The sequence below is a fragment of the Dipodomys spectabilis genome, unplaced genomic scaffold (genome assembly GCF_019054845.1).
Source record: "Dipodomys spectabilis isolate Male_0828 unplaced genomic scaffold, ASM1905484v1 ptg000112l, whole genome shotgun sequence".
In the NCBI taxonomy this organism is placed as follows: domain Eukaryota; kingdom Metazoa; phylum Chordata; class Mammalia; order Rodentia; family Heteromyidae; genus Dipodomys; species Dipodomys spectabilis.
Window position 1 is genome coordinate 4,682,921 of NW_024870789.1, and position 22,080 is coordinate 4,705,000.

Consider the following 22,080-nt stretch of genomic DNA (forward strand, 5'->3'; position numbering starts at 1 on the left):
AGGATCCCAGTTCCGAGCCAGTGCGAGCAGAAAAGTCCTTGAGATTCTTATCTCCAATTAACCAGCAAGAAACCGGAAGTGGATCTGTGACTCAAATGGTAGAGTGCCAGCCTTGAGCCAAAAAAAAAAAAAAAAAGCTCAAGGACAGCACCAAGACCCTAAGTTCAAGCCCCAGGACTGGCACACTCACACAAAAGCAGATGTGATCGTTCTGTAGCAGTCCCTTGGGGTAAAGGGTTGGTGTTGGTTCTTTTGAAGTGTTTGGCAGAATTCTCTAGCAAAGCCATCTGGTCCTGAGCTTTGCTTTGTTGGGATTTTTATTACAGATTCAATCTGTTCACGTTCTTTATTACTCTGTGATTCAGTATTGGTAGATTGTATGTTGGTAGAAATTGATTTATTTTCTCTTGATTCTTCCCGATTTGTTGGCATACATTTCTCTGCAGCCCAAGCTGCCACCTCTCACTGGGCCCAAGGACTGTGGCCAGGTGGGCGACCCCCTTTCCACTGTACCCTGGAAGCCAGCGGGCACGTGGCCTTGGCAGACTCCTCCATAAATGCAGAAACCCAGAACACAAAGAAACCTGAGGCCATTTCCTTGGAAAGGTTTTCATTTATTAGTTTGTTCAGAAGCAGTTAATTCTCTTTTCTTATTAAAAAAAAAAATGTGTATTCCATTCAGAGTTATACCAAAGTGATTAAAATGAGCTTTTCTACAGAGGATACAGCTCCCCCAGATTAGAAAAAAAAACAAAACAAAACAACACAACTTTTTCTTCTTCAACTAACCACAACAATAAAACCTCAAGAGCACATCAACAATCAAACATTAATCCCCAAATATCCAGGACAAAAAATAAAATATTTATTGATCACAGCGAGACACCAGGAAGTGGGAGGGCCGGGAGGGGACACGCCTTGTAGCACAGTGCCTGGAGAAGGATTGGGGATACAGTACTTGTGTGTGAAACCCCCCCTGTCCGCACTCCCCCCATGACCTGGGCCAGCATAGGGGTGCGGAGTGGGGTGGGGGCAGGGCACAGGCTGCGCTGACAGGAAGCCAGGTGGATGGCAGGTCTGCCCGGCCAGTCAGCGGCACTGAGCCGTCCGTCAACTGGGGGGAAGAAAGGATGGACGGACAGATGGGTGGATGGATTCCCCTAGATCGAGGGTGGGGAGCCAGGTATTGGTAAGGAGAGAGGGGTCTAGTGGACCCCAAGGCACAGGGGGATGGTGTGACCGAATCCAGCGTTGAGGTTTTGGAACTGGGGTACCAACTGGACACAGCCAGGGGTAGCACCTGGTGGGCAGGCCCCATCATCTTCAGAGGGACCCCAGGCGGTGGGGGGGACCCCAGGGTGTCCCTACCCTTCTCCCTCCCCCGGGAAGGTAAAGCACCAGCCATGAAGCACCAGCAGGTAGCACCGATGGAGGCTGTGGGTGGGGCACTCCGGGCCCGCGGGGGCTCCTGCCGTCCCCTCCCGGGGTGGGGGCTGGGGTGAGGGGGGGTCACAGAGGGTTTACATTCTCCACCAAGCAGTAGCACCAACGTTGATGAGGTCGAGAAGTCGGGGTCCTGGGGGCTCACTTCCTCTTCCGGCCACAGGATTTCCCCAGGCAGGCCCCACCTAGATTGGGGAACCGAGGTCAAGGTCAAGTTTGGCCCCTCTGGGTTACTCCCCCCACTCCTCCCACTCCCCCCAGGCTCTGTCTACTGCCATCGGAGGCGCTGGCTTGGGCCTAGGGGTAGGGGAACCCGGGTCTGATTAGCAATCTTGTTTTGGGGCTCAGCCTGGAAGGAGAGCCTGCGCTAGACATGGCTCCTTACTGCCACCTGCTGGCAAGAAGGTGATAAGTCGGGTTGGAGAGGTTTTGTGTGTGTGTGTGTGTGTGTGTGTGTGTGTGTGTGTGTGTGTGTGTGTGTCTGTGTGTGTGTGTGTGTGTGTGTGTGTGCTTCCCAGCCCCAGGAACCATGGAGGTAGAGCTGCGGCTTCTTTGGAGGGTACGGCAGGACCTTGAGAGGGGTGATCGGCATCTATTCCCCGTCCCGCCCAGACACTAGGTTGCATCTTTTTCATGTGCGCCAGTCCTGAGGCTTGAACTCAGGCCCTGGGTGCTGTCTTAACTCTTTCACTCAAGGTTGGTGCTGTACCACTTGAGCCACAACTCCACGTCTGGCTTTTTGGTGGTTCATTGGAGATAGAGTCTCACGGACTTTCCTGCCAGGGCTGGCTTTGAACCATGATCCTCAGGTCTCTGCCTCTCTAGGAGCTGGAATTATAGGTGTGAGCCACAGCATCCTGCTTAGGTTGTTGCATCTTTAAGCCAGGTGTGGCCTCTGTCTTCCTGGGATCTGGGGTTCTGCGTGTCTTGTGCATTCCCCTTCCTGTCCCTCTGAGATCTATCCATCTGCTCAGGCTCCTCCCTGCTGGTAGTGTGGACAGCAGCTCAGGGATGTGGGCTGGGATGTCTAGGCCTGGGCCAGGGCCAGCCTGGGGCAGCTCTGGGTATAGGAGGATGGAGTAGGAAGGAGGTCTCCAGGCTCCAAACCTCCTGACTGTCCAAGTGCACCCTGGAGTGGCTTGTCCCTGACTCTCGGGCCCTCCCTGTCCCCTGCTTCTTCCTGGCCCTGAGTGCTCGCTCACCTTGGTAGCCCAGGGCTCCAAGGGCTCCTCCGTAGGGTTTCGGGGGTTTTCCTGTGAGGCAGGGGTGGGGTGGGGAGTGGGCAAGCTTGTCTCCCCCTCCCTGCACCCGGCCTGCTCTGTCTCTGCAGGTTTCCTGTACCTCCCTGTCCACCAGCCACCCATCCTTGCCCTCCTTCCCCCCTTCTGTCCCCCCCCCCCCGCAGTCCTTCCATCTAAACCAACCTTCTCCTGGAGATCCAACCCCACTCCTCCCAGGCCGCCCCTGACCCCTTGGAGGGCTCTGGGCCTTTTCTTTCCCCTCCCCTCACAAAAGCACTTCCTGTCTCAGGGACCTGACCCATGTCCTAGCGGACTCCAGGGCCAGGCTGAGCACAGGTCCCTGTCTAGTTCTGTGACTTGAGTCCCCACATACTGGGGCTGAAGGCTCAGCTTCTGCGGCTCCCCTGGGGGCTCCCTCACCACCCCGTACTAGAGGTTGTGGCCACTGCTACATGGTGCCCAGGATCCCAGGGTCCTGGGCCCCTGGGATGGGAAGGCTTTTAGGGGAAACTTACCACCGAATCCGACTCCCCCAGCACCACCACCTGCAGGACACAGATGTGGCTGTGAGTGGCCTCAAAACTGGGGACCCCAAGTTCCCCCTGAGGCGCAGCCCAGTGGAACCCAGGCTTGACTCCCGGGGTGACCTCAGGTTGCAGGGTTTGAGGCCTTGGGTTCACCCCCTGGGCAGAGTGGGGAGCAGAGCACCCAGGTTACCTGGGTAGATGGGGGACAGTCCGAAGCCAGGTCTCGCTGCCACTCCTGAAGGAGAGATCTGGGTTGGTGGCAGGCCAGTGCCTTTTCCTCACTGCCACCCAGGACTTTATGTCTGGGGCCACCTGCTTCCCATGTCCCCCTCAGCTCAAGGCTGGTGCTGATCCACAGCTCCCCTTCCAGCTTTTTGCTGGCTCAATAAAGTCTCACAGACTTTCTTGCCCAGGCTGGCTTTGAACTGTGATCCTCAGATTTCAGCCTCTTGAGTAGTTGGTATTACAAGCGTGAGCCACCAGGGGATGGGCCACAAACGCTCTCCTGACTATATTTGTCCGGGTGGTGTGGTGGCCCATGGCCATGATCTGAGCAGTTACTGTCCCCAACCCTGACATGTCCTGTCCTGAGGGCCCTGTCCACCCCTGCCCCAGCTTTGGCTCCTCAAGTGGACTTAGGGTCCAGGAGCCCTCTGATAGCCAGACAGGCGCCCACGCCTGGGCAGAGCTGGGTCTTCATCGGAGCTCCTACCTCCGCCTGGGAATGGCCTGCCGGCTCCAAGGCCGGCTCCGAGGCCGGCAGCACCTGGGAACAGGACAGACAGGGTCAGATGGAGACAGGGGTCCTGGGAGGGGGTGGGTGGGTGGGGGATTGAGGGATGAGCTTCCAGCCTCCTAGAGATTCAGGGGGCACTCACCGTATTTAGCTGCCTTAGCAGCGGCTGCTGGAGACACACCTGGAGAGGAGGACAAGTGGAGGTTGGAGGGCGAGGAGAATATGAGGATCTCTCTCTCTCTCTCTCTCTCTCTCATCCTGTGTAACTAGGGATTTGAACTGAGAGTCTCACACTTGCTAAGCAAGGCTCTCCACCACTTGAGCCATGCCGCAGTCTCTTGTACTTTGGTTATTTTTCACATAGAGTCTTGGGATGTTTTTGGGTTTTTGCTAAGGGCTAGCTTAGACTGTGACCCTCTGGGCTCTGTTTCTCCTGCTCTCCTGAGTGCTGGGATTACAGGTGTGCACCACCATGCCTGTCTCTGTAAATGCTGCAGGATCCCAGAGGAGAACGCAGGGCCCACAGGACCCTGGAGGCCACATGCGCGGGGGTGGGGGGTTGTGTTGGGCAGGGCAGGGCAGGAGGGATAGCCTGAGGACAGGGGGCCCAAACTTCCAAGGATAAATGTCCCTAAAGGGACCACATGTGTCTTATGCAAGCATAAGACACTGGCTGTGCTGGGTGGGGTGGGGCAGAAGCTCCACCTGCACTTGTCTGTCTGTCTGTCTATCACACACGACTCATGATCGCACAGCAGTTCTCACCTCCAAGGCCGCCAGCACCTGGGATGGCTCCAGCCCCAAGGCCCCCAGCTCCAAGGCCCCCGACTCCCAGACCCCCGACTCCGAGCCCCCCGGCTCCCAGGCCTGCAGAGAGAAGCATGTGTTAGTCTGGTAACAGGGTGGGCCCCTGGCTGTCACAGGAGCCCTAAGTGGGGATTGAGCTCCTAGCACAGAGAGGCAGGGTGGGGATCAGGCCTCAGTCTCCCCCAAACCAAGCTGTGCTTACCATACTGGGCTGCTTTGGCGGCGGCTTTGGCAGCAGCAGCCTGGGCAGCGGGTCCAGCTCCTGGAGACACAGAGGGGCTCAGCAGGGTTGCCAGGGGCTTGTTCCCCCAACCCAGTGCATCCGGGGTGTAACTCACCCACTACACCGCCTGGAACACCGGCTCCAGCCAGACCTCCGGCTCCAGCTGCACCTGTAGAGAGGCCAAGAATCAGCCCTCCCCTCCCCTTCCTTTCCCTCCCTGCTTTCCCTTCCCCTCCCCTCCTACCCTCTTCCCAGCCCGCCAGGGGTTTGGATGGGATTTTGGATGGCTCCAACTCTAGGGAGCCACGTGTTTCAGCCCGATGGCTATGCATTGCAAAAAAATGGGGGCCGTGAGGTGGAGGTGGAGGCTGAGGACGGGGCTGGAGGCTGGAGGCCCACTGGGAAGGGAATGGTCAGCTCTGAGGAGCTATGGGGCCCCATGGTTACTCTGGTGCCGGCTGCAGGTGCCCAAGCAGCCAGTAAGGAACCCACAAGGAAGCCTTGGCGGTCTGGGGTCCTGGGGCCCTGTGGAAGACGGGCTCCTTCCAGGTGGAAGCTAGTTGGCCCTGAGTGGACAGACTGGGGCCAGTTGGTCCCTCCCTGACAGAGGCCCCTGGCCTGGCTCCCAGGAAGCCAGGAGTGGGGAGCTCCTGGGTCTGGCAAGCTGAGGCTGCCATAGCGCCAGGTGGCACAGCAGGCCAGGCTGCCACGTCCTCCAGCTGCCCCGTGGCAGACGCGTGCAGTCTCAATGACGGGAGGGGAGGCAGGCACTGGGGACTTGGATGAGGAATATTGACAGCTCAGCTCAGCCAATGGGCTGGGAGGAAGCAGAGGCCTCCATTTGCCTGGAGCCAATGGCAGTCTTGGCTCCTGTGGAAACTCTGGTCAGACGGGCCAAGGAACTGCCCCAGGCTGGGGGCTTGGGAATGCCACTGTGGGAGGCACAAAGGGGACTAATGCATAGGTACCCTGCATAAAGAGGTCCTAAAAATTGCTGTTTCTCCCTCCCTCCCTCTCTCTCTCTCCCTCTCCTTTCTCCCCTCTGTCTGGCTGTCTGTCTGTCTGTCTCTCCCTCTGTCTCTCTCTTACACAGTACTAGGGTTAGAAACCAGGTTCTCACATTTGCTAGGCAGGAACTTATTGCTTGAGCCATATTATCACTAGAATTGTGTGTGTGTGTGTGTGTGTGTGTGTGTGTGTGAGAGAGAGAGAGAGAGAGAGAGAGAGAGAGAGAGAGAGAGAGTATTGAGGTTTGAACTCAGGGCCTTGTGCTCTTGCTTGGCTTTTTCCAACTCAAGGGTAGTGCTCTACCAGTTGAGCCACAGCTCTACTTCCAGCTTTTTTTTTGTTGGTCATGGGGTGAACTCTGGGCCTGGGCAATATCCCTCCAGTCTTTAGCTCAAGGCAAGCGTTCTACCACTTGAGCCATAGTGCCACTTCCGGTTTTCTGGTGGCTAATTGGAGATGAGTCTCACAGACTTTCCTGCCCAAGCTGGCTTTGAATCGTAATCCTCAGATCTCAGCCTCCTGAGTAGCTAGGATTACAGGCAGGAGCTACCGGCGCTTGGGTTACTTCCAGCTTTTTGCTGGTCCATTGGAGATAAGAATCTCTCAGATTTGTCTGCCCAGACCCGATTTGAGCCACAGTTCTTAGCTCTCAGCCTGCTGAGTAGTTAGGATGACAGGCGTGAGCCACTGGCAGCGCCCAGCATGAAATTTGATTTTTGAGATCTTGCTTTCACTAGACTGACATCAAAGTCATGAGCTTTCTGTCTCTACCATCTGAGAAGCTGGGTTTATGGGTATGGCTTTTAATCTGTTCTGCCCCTCTGTTCCCTGTGGTCAGGGTTGGTGGAGGACCCTCGTGGCAGAGGGTTGCACTCACCGTATTTGGCTGCTTTAGCTGCTGCCAGAGATCCAGGTGCTGGGGAAAAGGGAAGGAGGGGTCAGCTCTATGCTTGGGGTTCTGCTGCCTTTTCCAGGGAGCCCGCCCTGACTTTCTCCATCTGCATTGCTGCCTTACAGTATGGAACAGGGCTCCAGTATCTAACTATACCACCACCAATTTTCTCTGGGGGTGCCAGAGGCCTGCACTGTGTGCCCATCCATCCATCCATCCATCCATCCATCAATCTATCCATCCCTCCATCCCTCCCTCCATCCTTCCTTCCATTCTTCCTTGTTTCCATCCATCCATCTATCCATCCTTTCTTCTTCCCATCCTTCCATCCATCTATCCACCCACCCACCCACCCATCCATCCTGTCCCCTCTGGGCCCAGCATGGCCTGCCTGAAGCTGGGGAGAGTAGGGCTCAGTGACAACCCGATGAGTCCCTAGGGTCCCTTTGCCATGGAGCATGCTGAAGGAGATCTGGGCTGGCCTATCAAAGCCCCTCAAATCCAGGGACTGCCACTCGCGTTTGTGGGCTGGTAGGGAGGCTTTTCCCAGTCTGGAGCCTTGTCACCCTTGCTCTGCAATCTGGCAGCCTGGCCTTGTCTGGCCCTTCCCCCTCAGGCTGTGTGGCCTGCTGCAGATGGGGACACTCAACAAGGGATGTGCTACGCATCTGTGGGTGGTGAGGGGTCCTGGGGCAGGCACTGGGAAGAGGGGGTTCTCCATCCTCTGAACTGGGCAGGGGGAGACTTCTTCCCAGCCCCTAGAACTTTCCTTACCTGCTCCTGCCCCAAACCCAGGAACACCAGCGCCAGCTCCCAATCCAGGCACCCCGGCACCAGCTCCTAATCCGGGTACCCCAGCGCCAAGTCCTGCGGCAGCAGCCCCTACAGAGGCAGACAGTGGGATGTGACATGGGTGGGTGGGGCACCTGCCCAGGGGCTAGCCTGTGAGCTGGCCCAGGCCCTCAGAGAAGAGGGCTGGCTTTGCCTCCCCCCCCCCCCCCCCGCAGATGCCCCTGCACCCACACTCCAAGCTGTGTAAAAACCATCTTTCGTTTTGGTGGTACTGGGGTTTGAACTCAGAGCCCGGGTGCAATCCTTTAGCTTTTTCACACTTGAACCATAGCTTCACTTCTATGTGTGTGTGTGTGTGTGTGTGTGTGTGTGTGTGTGTGTGTGTGTATGCGTACGCGTGCACAAGAATGTTCCTGTGCCAGTCCTGGGGCTTGAACTTAGGTCTGAGTGTTGTCCAAGCTATTTTGCTCAAGGCTGGTGTTCTACCATTTGAGCCACACTTCCACTTCTTTTTCAGCACTTATCTGGAGATAAGAGTCTCACAGACTTTCCTGCCCAGACTGGCTTCAAAACAAGATGCTCAGATGTCAGTTTCCTGAGTAGCTAGGATTACAGGTGTGAGCCACCAGAGCCTGGCTTATTGTTTTAGATAGGGTTCTGTATTCATGCCCAGGCTGGTATGGAGAGTGGTCTTTCTACCTCTGCCTTCTGAGTAGCAGGGATTATAGGCATGTGCCAACACAGCCGGCATTAGAATGGTTCTCCTCAGACCTGCGATTGGCCCCCAAGACCACTCTAGGTGGACTTGGGGCTGCCTACGCGGCCGGCCACTCCCTTTCCTGCCTCACTTCCTGTTCTTTGGCCACGCCTGAGCCTGGTTAATTCTCCCAACAACTTTGTTCACGGTGCGGGTGATGCCCTTGCTGCACTTGGCACAGTCCTATGTGGAGGCCTGGACATCACTCGGCCAATTGGGAGCCAAGCCTTGAACACACTGAATCTGTGCATCTGAGCCCTCTGCCAGTTGCTGTGGGGGACCTGAGGATTTGGGGGGGCAAGGGTCTGAGAGCCTGTGTTTCTGGGGGCCCAGCTTGGGGGCAGCAGTAGGTCAGCATGGTTCGGTGGCCAGGACTGAGATGTATTCGGCACTCACGGTACTGGGCTTTGGCAGCTAGCTGCGCAGCAGATTTCCCTCCGGCCAAGGCTCCTGCTCCTGGAAGGGGGGAAAGGGGGTCAGGAGTGGGATGGTGCCCATGGAGGCTCTAGGGGACCCCTCCAGAGCCCCCCTCTCAGACTGCTCACCTGCAATACCCCCAGGGCCCACACCAGCACCAGGAAGAACCCCAGCATCCACAGAGACACGTGGTCCCAAACCTACAAGAGCAGCAATAACTGGGCCCTAGGTGTGGCGCCAGGCTCCCAGCCTAGCCCTGGCCTGCCGTGGTGCGATCCTGCACCAGGTGTGTAAAGTCAGGAATTCCCGAGGGATGAGGGCCCCCCTCCCCGGAGACTTGAGCATGAGAGGGACAGAGGGAGGTAGCAAGGTGGGCCGATGTGGGTTTTGAATCTCAGCTCGGCCATGATTGAGCTGCCACTGTAGTAGCTGGGATTACAAGTGTGTGCCACCATGTCTGGCCAGGACAGGGAAGCTGATGTTAGGTGTTCCCTGGCTTTCATCAGTCCTAGAGATTCTGATCAGAATCTTGCTCCCTGTGGGACCAGAAGGCCAAGATTCATAGGTACCCCTCCATCTACAGCGGGCCTCCAAATTGGGGCGTTCCATGCTCAAGAAGTGTCTCTCTGGGCCTGCGGGGCATCCCTCACATGGAGCAAGAAACAGAAGCATTGTTGGGGATCCAAACAGAGAAGGTGGGCAGAAAGTCCTCAAGAAGACCAGGAAGGGGGGGCCCAAGCCAGCCTGGGGGCCTAGGGGTTTTAGGATGGGGCTGGGGGCCGGGACTGAAGTGCCTTCCAGCTGCTTCTCTAGTCAGAAACATGGTCTGGTCTCAGATGGGCTGGGAGCTCAGAGGAAGGGGCCACGTACCGAACTGGGCAGCTTTGGCAGCAGCTTTGGCAGCAGCGGCAGCAGCTGGGGTCCCGACTCCTAGGTGGGGGAGGGGAAGGCCGAGGGTCCCCATCTTGCCCACTCCTCCCACAATCCTTTGCGAAGCAGCCTCTCTGGGCCCTGTGGGGGTCTGATTTCCCATCCCCCCTCCTGCTGCTTGTCTCCCCTGGGAGCCCGAGGGTGACAGGCAGGTACATGGTGATGGTCTCTCAGGCTTAGGCCTAAGAGGTGTCCCTGGATGTCATGGTCACCTGACTTCTACCCCTTGACCTCTGGTGAGGTCCTGAGGTGCCCCAGGAGGCCAGGCCACCACTGTGCAAGGCTGTGGGGGTGCGGCTGGCAGAAATTGCTGGTCCCCAGGGGTGACAGGGTGGCTGGGGGTCAGTGCTGGCCAGGGTGACTGCTCTAGAGGGGACTGAACTCCCTTGGTTTATCCCTTGACTCAGTTTCCCCATCTGTGAAGCACTGCAGTCAGTCTCCAGGGCCATGTCGGGGGACAGACCAGTCCTATCTCCTGGCTGGGACCCCACTGCTTACCTGGTACCCCTCCTACGCCTGGCACTCCAGGGATCACGCCTGGTACTGCACCCGGCACCGCGCCCGGCACCGCGCCTGGCACCAGCCCTCCCAGTGCTCCAGCTCCCCCGGGACCTGGAGGAGAGACATACATCGAGTGGCCACCCCTTGGGGGTATAATAATGGGAGGTACAGCGGGGCTGGCTGGCACCTTCAGTTTGCTATTTGGGGGTGGTAAATTGCCCTGGAAAGGAGCAGAAGGGTTGAGGTGGCTTAGGTCACAAAAGGGCTGGACCGGATTGTCCTGGCACTTGGTGAGGGTGCTCAGGGCATGGGGATGGGCAGGGCATTGGGACGGGTGGAGCCGGGGGGGGGGCACGTGGGGCTAGGGACGCACAAGGTGGGTACTCACCATACTTAGCAGCTTTGGCGGCGGCTGCTGCCTGAGCTGCAGCTGCAAGCAAGAAAGAAGGCAAGAGCCTATGGGATCCTGGCCCCAGTGGGTGTGGGAGTCCAGCTGTCCCACCCCCAGCAGCCCCAGGCACTTCCCTGGTCTCTCTCCAACTTCCCTGGGCACCCTAAAGCCTGGTCTGTACTCCTCACATCCTGAGGGCTGAGGGCTGTGGCCTATGCCTGTCATTCTAGCCACTTAGGAGCCACAGACAGGAGGATCCTGGCCTGAGGGCAACCCAGGGAATCAGGGAAGCACAGACTGGCTGGGAGTAATATGGCTCAAGCAGTAGAGCATCTGTTCCGGCAAGTGCAAGACCCTGAGTTCAAATCCCAGTACAACTCCTATCCCTCCACTGGTTTCCAAGGTCAAATTGAGGCTCACGAGAAATGCCAGCTCCAGGGACTCCTCCCACGCCAGGAACTCCTCCGACTCCGGGAACGCCTCCGACACCAGGAACACCTCCTATGCCAGGTCCAACACCATAGCCAGGAAAGCCTCCAGTGCCAAGCCCATAAGAAGGAATGCCTCCAACTCCAACTCCAGCTCGAGCTCCTACAGAAGCGTCAAAACCCAGAGGGCAAAACCAGTGAATGGAGAACCAGTTGAACCAGTGGAAGAACCCTGTGTGGTGAGTCTGTGGGGACCCTTCTCCACAGTTGGGCCTGGACCCCACAAAGAAGGCTCTGGTCCAACAGAAGGGTCACACTGGGGTCGTGAAGTAACACTCCTGGGGTCCCACCAGGGCCCAGGGCCTGGCCCTTACTGTGTGATGCTAGGAAAGTCATGCCACTTCTCTGAGAGAGTGGATTATGTTCTCAGACCTGGATAAGCAGACTCCAGGCCTGAGAGGGGACAGCACTCACCATATTTGGCTGCTTTGGCGGCTGCTTTGGCAGCGGCAGCTGGTGACACAGCTCCTGGAAAGACCAGGGGACACACATAGCCAGGAGGCAGAGGGGAGGGGCCCAGCCCATGTCCATCTGTCCGCCTGCCTCTTGGTCCCTCTGCTTTATATCTCCGGAGCCAATATAGAGCTTTTCAATCCATTCATCCATTGTCCCATCTCTCTGTTCACGTCTGTCTGTCCTTAGACCTCAGTCTGTCCATCCACCTATAGCTCATGCACCTGTGTGCCTATCTATCCATTCACCAATCCAGTCACCGGTTCACATTCTCCAGCCCTCACTGTCCATCTGCTCATCTCCCATCTAGCCACCATCCATCCATCCTCCTACCGTACTGTGTGGCCTCTACCTGCCTGTCCATCTGTCTGTCCCTGTATCCATGCCATCTTGAATTTCCTCCTCCTGTCCTCACTCCTTCCTGCATCGATTTGCCTGCTCGCCACATGTCCACCTGCTCACCTGCCCATCCACCACCCGCCTCCACCCGCCATTGATTGAGCGCATACTCAGTTGGGAGCTCAGAGATGAGAAAGACAAGATTGCTGGGGGGTGTTAGAGACTCTCTGCAGGTCACCACATAGGTTTATGTAGCATGAGGGAGGGAGGTACACACACACACACACACAAACACACACACACACGAAGAGCCAGCTTACCTGGTACACCTGCAATACCTGGGACCCCAACACCTGGGACCCCAACACCTGGGACTCCAACGCCTGGGACTCCAACACCTGGGACCCCAACACCAGGAATCCCAACGCCTGGGACCCTAACTCCTGGTCCGCCAGGCACCAAGCCTCCAGCAGCTCCTGTGGAAGGAAAAGGATTGTCCTTGTCCTGGGCCGTGGGGACCTTGAGGGGCCTCTGGGGGTGGTGTGTGTGTGTGTAATGGGGGAGGGGTTCTGGGGTGACAGCAGGTAGGCTAACAGCTCTCCTGAAGGAGCCTAGCTCATCTGAGTGGCACACGCATGTGTACACATGATAACATGTCCTGGTCCTGGGGCTCGCCCTTAGGGCCTGAGTACTGTCTCTGAACTTTTTCACTCAAATCTGGCGCTCCACCACTTGACACTTGCAGCTTTTTGGTGGTTCACTGGAGATAAGTCTCTTCAGGGCTGGGAAGGTGGCTCAGTGGTAGAGTGCTTGCTTTTCATGCAGGAGGCCCTGGGTTTGATTCCTCAGCATCACATAAGCAGAAAAAGCCGGAAGTGGTGCTGTGGCTCAAGTGGTAGAGTGCTAGCCTTGAGCTGAAGAGCTGAGGGACAGCGCCCAGGCCCAGAGTTCAGGCCCCACGAACGGAAAAAAAAGGCTCCTCAACTTTCCTGCTAGGGCTGGCTTTGAACCCCATCTTTACATCTCAGCCTTCTGAGTAGGTGATCAGTTTCTGAAGGAAATCTCAATTCTGGCAGCTGACCAGGAGCAGGGTCACAGGGGCGGGGCCAGGTCGAAGGGGGAGTGGCCAGGCCGCAGTGGCAGGGGGCGTGGCAAGGTCGCATGGGCGTGGCAAGGTCGCAGGGGCGTGGCCAGCCCGCGGAGGGCGGGGCCGGGGGTCCAGGCGTGGGAGGTGGTGGGGGGGGCGTGGACGGAGGCGGGTGTGGGGACGGGGAGAGGGTCTGTACTGGGGGCGCGGCCTCCCCGGGTCACTCACCGTACTTGGCCGCCTTGGCCGCCGCCTTGGCCGCCGCCGCCGCCGCGGGCGTCCCCGCCCCTGGAGAGACGAGCACTGAGGGTGAGGGGCTGCGTGCCCCGCCCGCGGCCGCCCCGGCGCTCCGCCCTCACCTGCCGCCCGCGCTACCTGCCAGGCCTCCGATCCCGGGGATGGCGCCAGCCCCGCCGGGGAGGCCGCCGGGGAGGCCGCCCGCTCCAACGCCGGGGAAGCCCGGGAGGGCGCCCGCTCCGCCCGCGCCTGCTGGGAGAGGGCGGACAGGGTGAGCCCGCTTCCTCCCAGGGCCCCTGGAGGCCGGCAGGGGGATGGAAGAAGAAGGGGGAAGGATAGAGGGACGAAGGATGGATGGATGGGAGGGAGGATGAAAGGAAGGGCGGGACAGAGGGAGGAAAGAAGGAAGGATGGATGGAAGGAAGGAGGAATGGATGGATGGAAGAATGGAAGGAAAAAAGGCAGGGAGTGAGGAAGGAAGGAAGAGAGGGAGGGAGGAAGGAAGGAAAAAAGGAAGAGAGTGAGGAAGGCAGAGAGGAAGGAAGGATGGAAAGAAGGGAGGAAGGATGGGGTGGGGGGGGAGAGGGGTGCCCCAGATGCTGTGGTTTAGCTAGCCCTGGGGGGAGGAGGCCCTGGCCTGTCCACTTGAGTCTGCCTGGGTAGCCCCCACCCTGAAGTTCCTTGATGGTTCCCAAGTTTTAAATGCTCATTAAGGGAGCTGTGTTCTCAGACAGCTCCCCACCCCCTCCACTGCCACATACTGAGAAAGTACTGCGGCTGCTCTCTAGGCCAGCAGGGGGCCCCTAAGGAATGTTCCAGGTTTCCTTTCCCCATGTTCCAAGGACTTTGCCAAGTTTGTAATCCAAGTGTCTGGTCTCCAGGTTCTGGCACCCCTGGCTGCCAGCTCTCCAGCTCGCACATGGCAGCCATCGTGAGAGACGCTGGGCATGGAGGGATGGTGAGGGACTGGGGGGTCCATAGGCTTTTCTAGGGGGTGCACAGGTCCCCCACTCTGCCCACTGCTTGGGTATAGGGTGAGGATATGGGGCACCATTGGGCTTGGGGAACAAGTTACATTTCTATAGTGTATGGTAAATTGATGTGTGAATATATGTAAAAAAAATGGTCTAGGTGCCACTTACAATTATCCCCCCCTTTTTTTTTCAGTCGTGGGGCTTGAACTCTGGGCCTGCGCGCTGTCACTAAGCTCTTCAGCTCAAGGCGAGCGCTCTACCACTTGAGCCACAGCGACAGCTCCAGTTTTCTGGTGGTTTATTGGAGATAAGAGTCTATGGACTTTCCTGCCCGGGCTGGCTCTGAACCACGATCCTCAGATCTCAGCCTCCTGCGTAGCTAGGATGACAGGTGTGAGCACTGGTCCGGCTTTTAACCACCTGGCACCACCAGCTACTCTGCTCCTTCCCTTTTTAAAGCATGTGACACACTCAGCTCTATTGGAAAGCCTGGACCCAATGTTCATTTCTCTGGGAGTTTCATTGTCCCCAGGCAGAAATACTGTCTTTTATTGTCTAGCTGACTGACCTGTCCCTGTCTTTGAGGTGGATGGGCAGAGGAAAGGAGGGAGGGATGAGGTAAGGATGGAGAGAGGAGGGATTGGAGGAGGAGGAAAAGGGGGGATGAGGGATGGATGGACAGATGGGGAAGAGACAGAGGGAGCAATGGAGGAGGGAGGAAGGATGGCAGAGGGATGGAAGGATGATGGATGGATGGAAGGAAAGATGATGGCTGGCTGGATGGCTGGATGGAAGGAAGAATGATGGATGGATGGGATGACAGATGGATGATGGGCGGATGGGTGGATGGATTGATGATGGATGGATGATGGAAGGATGATGAATGGATGATAGAAGGATGGATGATGGGATGGATGGGGGGATGGGGAGGGAAGGAAGAGTTGAGGGAAGGATGGGTGATGATAGCTGGGCAGGGAGGCAGCCTCAACAAGATGCGGGAGGGGGCGGCGGGGGCTGCTGGAGGCTGGCAGAGGCTTAGGTACTCACCATACTTGGCTGCTTTAGCTGCGGCAGCTGCCTGGGAACCAACCCCTGAGGAGGGAAGGGGGAAGGAGGTGAGCCCACCTGTTTCCAGCCCCAGGCCTGCCCACCCCTTGACAGCTGGGCACAGCTGGGGGCTTCTAGGCAGGCAGAGGCCTCAAAGCTGCCCCACCTGCACTGGCTTCCACAGTGGGACGGTGAGGTCCCAGCTCTGGGGTGACCAGCACCTGTTTGGCTGGAAGCGGGGGTACCCCTTCCTTACCTGTCCCCGTTGGGTAGCCAGCCTTGCCCCCTGCTCCACCAGCACCTGTGGACAGGAGAGGCTTGGGGGTCACCAGTGGCACTGGGCCTCCCTGCCCCAACCCACCCACAGGTCCCTGAGTGCTCCTGACCCTCTGGGTCGGAGGGTGGAAAAGCAGCCCAAGGCTGAGGCTCCCTTTCCAGGTCCCTGGAGCTGGGAGGAGCTGGGAGGAGCTGGGAGGAACTGGGAGCCCAGGTCTGGGAGGCTCTCACTCACCGTACAGCTTCCCATTTGTGTAGGGCAGTCCATATCCACCTGAGGAGAGAGGGCGACTCAGGGCTGCCCAGGCCCCGAAGCCTGGCCAGGTGCAGAGACTCTGCCCTGGGGAGGGGGTGGGGGGTGGCCCTGCCCCAGGGACTGATGGGACATTTGGCCCTCTGCAAATTCAGGCCTGCTTGTGCTCTGGGCCTAGGCTCTGATACTGTCTGTCACCTTGCAGGGAAGCTGACTGCTCAGGTAGGGGTGGAAATGGGGGTGGTTGAGCTGGGAAGGGTCTTTCGTAAGCATGGTCCATTCTGTTTCCTCCCTTTTCTTTTCTTTTGTCAGTTGTGGGGCTTGGACTCAGGGCCTGGGTGCTGTTGGTGAGCTTTTTCACTCAAAGCTAGTGCTCTACCACTTTGATCCACAGCACCACTTCCAGTTTTCTGGTGGTTCATTGGAGGTAAGAGTCTCATAATTTTCCTGCCCAGGCTGGCTTTGAACTGCAATCCTCAGATCTCAGCCTCCTGAGTAGTAGGATTACAGGTGTGAGCCACCAGTACCTTCCTTCCTTTCCTTCCTTCCTTTTCTTTCTTTGAGGGGCAGTACTAGGGCTTGAATTTGGTCTCATGCTCACTGGGCTTGCTTGCTCAGCTGACACTCTACCACCTAAGCCAGGCCTCAGCCCAGCTTTTTGCCAGTTAATTGGAGATGGAGTCTCACAGATGTTTCTGCCTGAGCTGGCCTCCAGTTGTGATTATCTGGATCTCAGCCTCCTGAGTGGCTAGGCTGACAGGCGTGAGCTGTTGGTGTCTGGCTGGCATTGTGTTTCTTAACCACCAGTGAGCACGCCTTTCCCTCAGGGCTGCGGGCCTCTGTGTACGTGAGTGAGTGTGTGTGTGTGTGTGTGTGTGTGTGTGTGTATGCACAGATGTGTGCAGGCCTGTGTCCTCCTCAGGCTTTGGGGACCAGGTGGCATCTGGACCCAGGGTCCCCTCCCCCACACCACAGACAGACCCTCTGGGCCAGGCAAGCAGGCTAAGCCAAGGCTCCTAAAGCCTCCCTCTGACTCACCTGGGAGCTTGGGTGCTTTGATGGGGTACCCCAGTGGGACACCAGGCTGCTGGCCCCCAAAAGGTCCAACTCCTATGGGAACAGAAAGAGCAAAAAGTCAAGCCCCTGACTTGAGCCAGTAATCCCCTCCCTCCAAACCCTTGACCTGAAGTTCCTTGTGGCACTGGGGTTTGAACTTGGGGCCTCATGCTTGTCAGACAAACATTCTACTACTTAAGCCATGCCTCCATGCTTTGTTTCTTTTTCAGATAGGGTTTTAAGTTAACCTGGCCTGAGCTGGCCTCTCACCACACTCTTTCTGTCTCTGCCCTCTGACTAGCTGGGATTGCAGCGTGTGTCACTCTGCTCTCTGGATCTCTGATGCGCCACTTGTGAGCAGATGTAACAGCTCCCTTTTGTTTCCTGGAACCATCCTAAAGGTGCCCCCTGCCTCTCTGTCCTGGGTCAACAGCACATCTCCCAGGGCCCCTTCCTCCAGCTAACTGCTCAGCTTGCAGTCAGTCCCCAGAACCCTTCACACAACTGCTGGACTTTTGGGCTCCTTTACACTCTGTATGAATAGGGGTTGGGCCAATGTCACTTTGTGAAAAGGCCAGGCCTGGGTGGGATTTCGGGTGCCTGACCCCCTCTCAGGGTTGACCTTTGACTTGGACATGGGCATGCCCTCTCCAGCCCACAAGAGGAGAACCAGCCTTGCCTCACCTGGGATTCCAGCAAAAGCGCCACCTCCACCTGCAATGACAAAGAGTAGTCACTGCCTCTGTGGCAGGGTGCATGGACAGGCAGCCCATGTCCCCTTGTATTCCCTGGGCCCGGGCATGAGAAGGGCCCACCAGAGGGCTCTTCACAAGCTGGGCATCCACGTACGCTACCCTCAGCACAGCCCTGAGGACGGTCCACCTCCCCCCCACTCCCCAGTTGCATGCTTACCTGGGGTCTTGGCCTTGACTCCTGTACCGGTGGGAACCCCAGGGAGCACCCCCACACCAGGGAACCGAGTTCCTGAGGGACAAAGGGATACCTGTCTGCTTGGCAATGATCCTTGGTACCTGTCTCAGGTCCCCTCACTCATGCCCATCAGCCCCAGTGCGGCCCGGGGGCGGGGAGAGAAAGGATTTGTGACCCCAAATCAGGAAAATCCTAGTTTCTGTTTTAATTATGCTATGGATGGAATAAGGGCTATAAGCACATAGTGCAGAGGCTTTGCCACTGTGCTGTCCTTAGCCCAAGTTCTGCTTATTTTTGCCAGTACTGGGACTTGAACTCAGAGCCTTAAGCTCAAGGCTGGCGCTCTCTTACACCAGTGAGCCACAGCACCCCTTCTGGCTTTCTGGTGGTTCATTGGAGATAAGAGTCTCAAGAACTTTGCTGGCCCAGGCTGGCTTTGAACCTTGATCCTCAGATCTCAGCCTCCTGAGTAGCTAAGATTACAGATGTGAGCCACAGGCAACTGGCTTTCCAGATTCCACATTTTAATTTTATTTGCCTGTGGGTGAGCTCATCCTCAGTAGCCCTCATTCCTAAACTGGGGTTGATGGTAAGTCCACCTATAGCCAGTATGGCGAGGTGCAGTGGGCCTCAGAACAGGGAGAAGGAGAGGCGGCCACTCTGCCAGCAAATCTCACAGAGAGGCCCAAGTCTGGGGGATTTCAGGTTGGGTGGGGTGGCAGACCCTGGCAGGGAAGGGAGTAGAGAGCTGTTAGGGTCCCCTGTGGGGCAGGCTGGCTGGGTGGGGCCCCTGGTGACTCATGGCTTTGGGAAACAGCTGCCCACTCTGGGGGACTGGGCTTGTGTGTTGGGGGAGGGGGAGGCCTGATTTAGGCCATGATGAGGGGAGGGCGCAGGCCTGGGGTCAGGATTTGGGTGGGGCTGGGGAGCCTCCCTCCACTGACAGGGACCGAGAGTCATTAGTTAGAGCTCAGAATGGCTGTGGGCCAGGACCACGGTCTCTGGTGGCTCTTGCATGGGGCTGAGGAGGAAGCCAGGGAGGCTGGGAGGCTGGCCTTCTTCCTACAAGTCCCCCCTCCCTTTCCCTTCTGGTCCTCACCTGTGCCTGGCAGCACTCCACCTGGGTACACACCTGGGAGGCCCACACCTGTAACAAAAGGAGGAGGGGCGTGAGCTCAGCCCCGCCCCCAGTCCACCTAGCCCCTCCATCCACCTGGCCTCAGGGGCCAGCATGCCCACGGGGCTGCAGGGGACACATAGACCGGGGTGGCCTTGGCCCTGCTCCCATGAGGAAGTCATCTGCCAACTGTTTTCCGTGCTGGTTTATCTCGTCTCCTGGAGCCTATTTCCCGGCCAGCCCACCTCTCCCTGGCTAACAGCTTCCAGATGTTTTCCCCTGCTGTGGACTCAGGCAGCCTTTGTCTAACCTGAAGTCACTTCCTACAGAGCCGGAGCAGCTCAATGAGCTCCAGATGGGGTGTCAGGCTCACCCCAGCTCTGCCAGGACCAACTCCTCAGCCCTCAGGCTCTTACTCTCTTCATGCTGAGTCACCATGCCATAAAGCTGGTCTCTGAGGTCTCTGATCTTAGGGCCTGGAAGGCAGGCAGCCTCATCCTCATACTGGAGATAGTCAGCCCTGCCCCATGTCAGGCCCTGCCTTATGACAGCCAGGCCCTGCCCACAACAGCCAGGCCCCTCCCCTGATGGTCAGACCTGCCCTATGGCAGTCAGGCCATGCCCCATGTGATCAGGCCCCACCCCCAAGAGGCCATGCCCCACCCCTCTGAGACAGTCAGGTCCTGCCCTTCCTCCCCTGGCCATGGAGGAGATGCTCTGGTCCTCCTTGACCTCTGCCCTCCAGCCCCCCAAGTATCCGCACTGACCCGGTACTTTCCCCGGCTTTCCTCCAGCTCCGACTCCCACTCCAGCCTGTGGCACCGCCACACCTGTGTGGAAAGGGGTGCATTAGACTTGGTTGGGGGTGTCCTGGGGGCTTCACCAAAGGAACCCTGCTCTAGCCATCTTACCTGTAGACACCCCTAAGCCACCGACTCCACCAAGGCCACCAATGCCACCAACACCGCCAACACCACCGATGCCGCCGACGCCACCAAGGCCACCAACTCCACCAACACCTCCAAGCCCGGCACCTGCAGGGCCCAAGAGCCAGAGGTGACATTTGGGGGCCTACACTGCCCTGGGGGCCCCCACCACCACCCTGCCACCAGTCCATTTGGAGCCAGGCACAGTAGCTGCCTCCTTCAGCCCTGCTGGGCTGGAAATGCAGACCTGTCCACCCCTTCCCAGACCTGGAGAAGGATGAGGCCCAGGCCATGCCACTCACCCGCCTTGGCAGCCGCTTTATAAGCTGCTGCAGCTCCGGCTGCCCCACCGGGCACCAGCGCCCCAGGGTAGGCACCTCCAGGAAAAGCCCCCAGGCCTGGGGAGAGGGGGGGAGGGGGTGGGGTCACATACTGCCCTGTCTGCTGCATCCCACCCCCACCCAGGAAGCACAGGGGAAACTCCCACGACCCGGTTCTGTCTTGGAGCCAGATGCTGGGCAGCTGTGTGGAGCCTGACCCAGCGCCCCCCGCCAAGATGCCTCTGTATGCCACTGGCTGGGACCTTCTACTTAGCCCTCATCTGCAGGTCTTCACCATGCCCAAAGCCCTCAGGGGACCCCTTGGGAGCTACTTAGACAGGTGCTACCAAGCCACCGGGTGCCCAGGCTGGGCATGCTCTGTCCTGACTGCCCTTGATGCCAGGCGCCGGCACTGGGCTGGGGGTGGGCATCCTGTCGGGGGCCTTCACTCACCTGCCCCAGGGCCTCCGCCAGCAAGCCCTCCAGGACCTGTGGGAAGAGGTAAGGATGGGTAGGGGGCTCCCACCCAAGCCCACACAGGGAAGGGGTTCACAGGGTCTCCCTGGCTTCCTTGCAGGGGGCCTCTTCTGTCCCCCTATGTCTGTCTGGGCCTCGTGTCCAGATGAGACCGAAAAGCTAAATGGACCCAGCTGCTTCTCTAGGTGCCACATCCGGGCACCCTGGCTCCCCCAGCCCCACAGGTGACATTCCACTGGTGGAGAGTCAGGCCAGTGGGCGTCCCGGACATGATGGGTTGTTTTCTAGTTCTGGGGGACTGTGTTCTGGAGGAGACAGCTCCGGCTGCGGGGTGCAGAGTCCCAGGGCCGGGGACCCTCAGCACTGGGCTGCTGACCGCTGGGGCCAGTGCACCTCCTGCCCACGCGTCTCCCCTGGGGGCCTGCATCTCTCAGGGACGGGTGAGGCTGGGGAACTTCCCAGGGGCCCCCCTACCCCTCAGGGCTCTGTCAGCTGCTGCCCTCAAAGTCAGCCTCGGACAGTGAGTGCACTCGTCCCTCCCTTCTACACCAGAGCTTCAAGGGGAAGATGCGATCAGTGGGAAGGCCAGGAGGGGTAGCTGGGCGAGGGAGGGGCCTCCATCTTTCCCCCAGGTGTCCCTGATCCCAGGGTGGCTTGCCAACACCCACTTTCCTCTAGGCTTACCTGCCCCAAATGCCCCAACTCCAGCACCTGGAAAGAAAGAAGACAGGATGAGCTGACCGCACGCAGCCCTACCAGTTCACCTCCATTTCTTTTGAAGTTAAAAGAGGCCTAGACCCAGGCCAGGAGTGGTGGCTTATGCCTATAATCCTAGCTACTCAGGAGGCAAGAAAGAGCAAGATTTTAGTTTGAGGCCAGTCTGGGGGTGGAGGGTTAGCAAGACCCCACTTCAATCAATAAGCCAGTTGTAGTGATGTATGCTTGGAGGAGTCACAGAGAGGAGGATTGCAGTCTGAGACCAACCCTGGACAAAAACCTGACGAATAGCTAACACATAAAGAAGGACTGAGGCCAAGGCTCAAGTGATCCAACACCTACTTAGTCTGAGTGTACCAGCAAATGGCCTCCCTGCCCCGTGCCTCAGTTTCTCCATCTCCACGTGGCTTGTGTGTTTCCTACCATCCTAAAGTCAGAGTTTGTGAGCAGAAAGCCCCCAGTATGTGTGGCCCATCAGGGACCTGGGGGTGCCCGGACCGCTTCCTGTTTTGGCTTGCTGTCCTTTGGGTGGGAGGCTGGCCTCCTGCTAGCTCCAAGCTGCCGGGTCCCCTGCTGCGAGCCGAGGAAGGAGGGCGCCCACGTGGACAAGCCACTGCCAGGCCACCCACTCTCCACTGCCAAGGGATTAGTTGTTCCCGAGCGTGACACCATGCTCTCCCTGGGTGCCCCATCGTGTCTTGTCTGAGCACGCCCAGGG

The 22,080-nt window shown here is 58.2% G+C and overlaps 1 protein-coding gene across 2 annotated transcripts in view; it reads right to left on the bottom strand.

Annotated features, from left to right (window-relative positions):
* Window positions 1-593: 593 nt before the first annotated feature.
* Window positions 594-22,080, bottom strand: part of Eln (elastin) — a 30,481-nt gene continuing 8,994 nt past the window's right edge. The window contains exons 5-36 of one of the 2 annotated variants that reach the window (XM_042688062.1): window positions 21,330-21,356; window positions 20,622-20,657; window positions 20,151-20,246; window positions 19,834-19,956; window positions 19,690-19,752; window positions 18,905-18,952; window positions 17,788-17,859; window positions 17,560-17,589; window positions 16,858-16,929; window positions 15,802-15,840; window positions 15,547-15,591; window positions 15,291-15,335; window positions 12,366-12,421; window positions 12,266-12,335; window positions 11,568-11,621; window positions 11,086-11,256; window positions 10,663-10,704; window positions 10,272-10,385; window positions 9,714-9,773; window positions 8,972-9,043; window positions 8,823-8,882; window positions 7,652-7,759; window positions 6,863-6,901; window positions 5,093-5,146; window positions 4,957-5,016; window positions 4,713-4,814; window positions 4,090-4,128; window positions 3,924-3,977; window positions 3,402-3,446; window positions 3,200-3,229; window positions 2,646-2,696; window positions 594-1,628 (exon numbers count right to left, since the gene is read on the bottom strand). In XM_042688062.1, coding sequence (XP_042543996.1) covers window positions 1,585-1,628; window positions 2,646-2,696; window positions 3,200-3,229; window positions 3,402-3,446; window positions 3,924-3,977; window positions 4,090-4,128; window positions 4,713-4,814; window positions 4,957-5,016; window positions 5,093-5,146; window positions 6,863-6,901; window positions 7,652-7,759; window positions 8,823-8,882; window positions 8,972-9,043; window positions 9,714-9,773; window positions 10,272-10,385; window positions 10,663-10,704; window positions 11,086-11,256; window positions 11,568-11,621; window positions 12,266-12,335; window positions 12,366-12,421; window positions 15,291-15,335; window positions 15,547-15,591; window positions 15,802-15,840; window positions 16,858-16,929; window positions 17,560-17,589; window positions 17,788-17,859; window positions 18,905-18,952; window positions 19,690-19,752; window positions 19,834-19,956; window positions 20,151-20,246; window positions 20,622-20,657; window positions 21,330-21,356 — 2,021 coding nt within the window. In that variant the 3' untranslated portion in view covers window positions 594-1,584. Of the gene's footprint in view, window positions 1,629-2,645; window positions 2,697-3,199; window positions 3,230-3,401; window positions 3,447-3,923; window positions 3,978-4,089; window positions 4,129-4,712; window positions 4,815-4,956; window positions 5,017-5,092; window positions 5,147-6,862; window positions 6,902-7,651; window positions 7,760-8,822; window positions 8,883-8,971; window positions 9,044-9,713; window positions 9,774-10,271; window positions 10,386-10,662; window positions 10,705-11,085; window positions 11,257-11,567; window positions 11,622-12,265; window positions 12,422-15,290; window positions 15,336-15,546; window positions 15,592-15,801; window positions 15,841-16,857; window positions 16,930-17,559; window positions 17,590-17,787; window positions 17,860-18,904; window positions 18,953-19,689; window positions 19,753-19,833; window positions 19,957-20,150; window positions 20,247-20,621; window positions 20,658-21,329; window positions 21,357-22,080 lie in introns of both variants that reach the window. The other variant, XM_042688061.1, reaches the window with a different exon arrangement.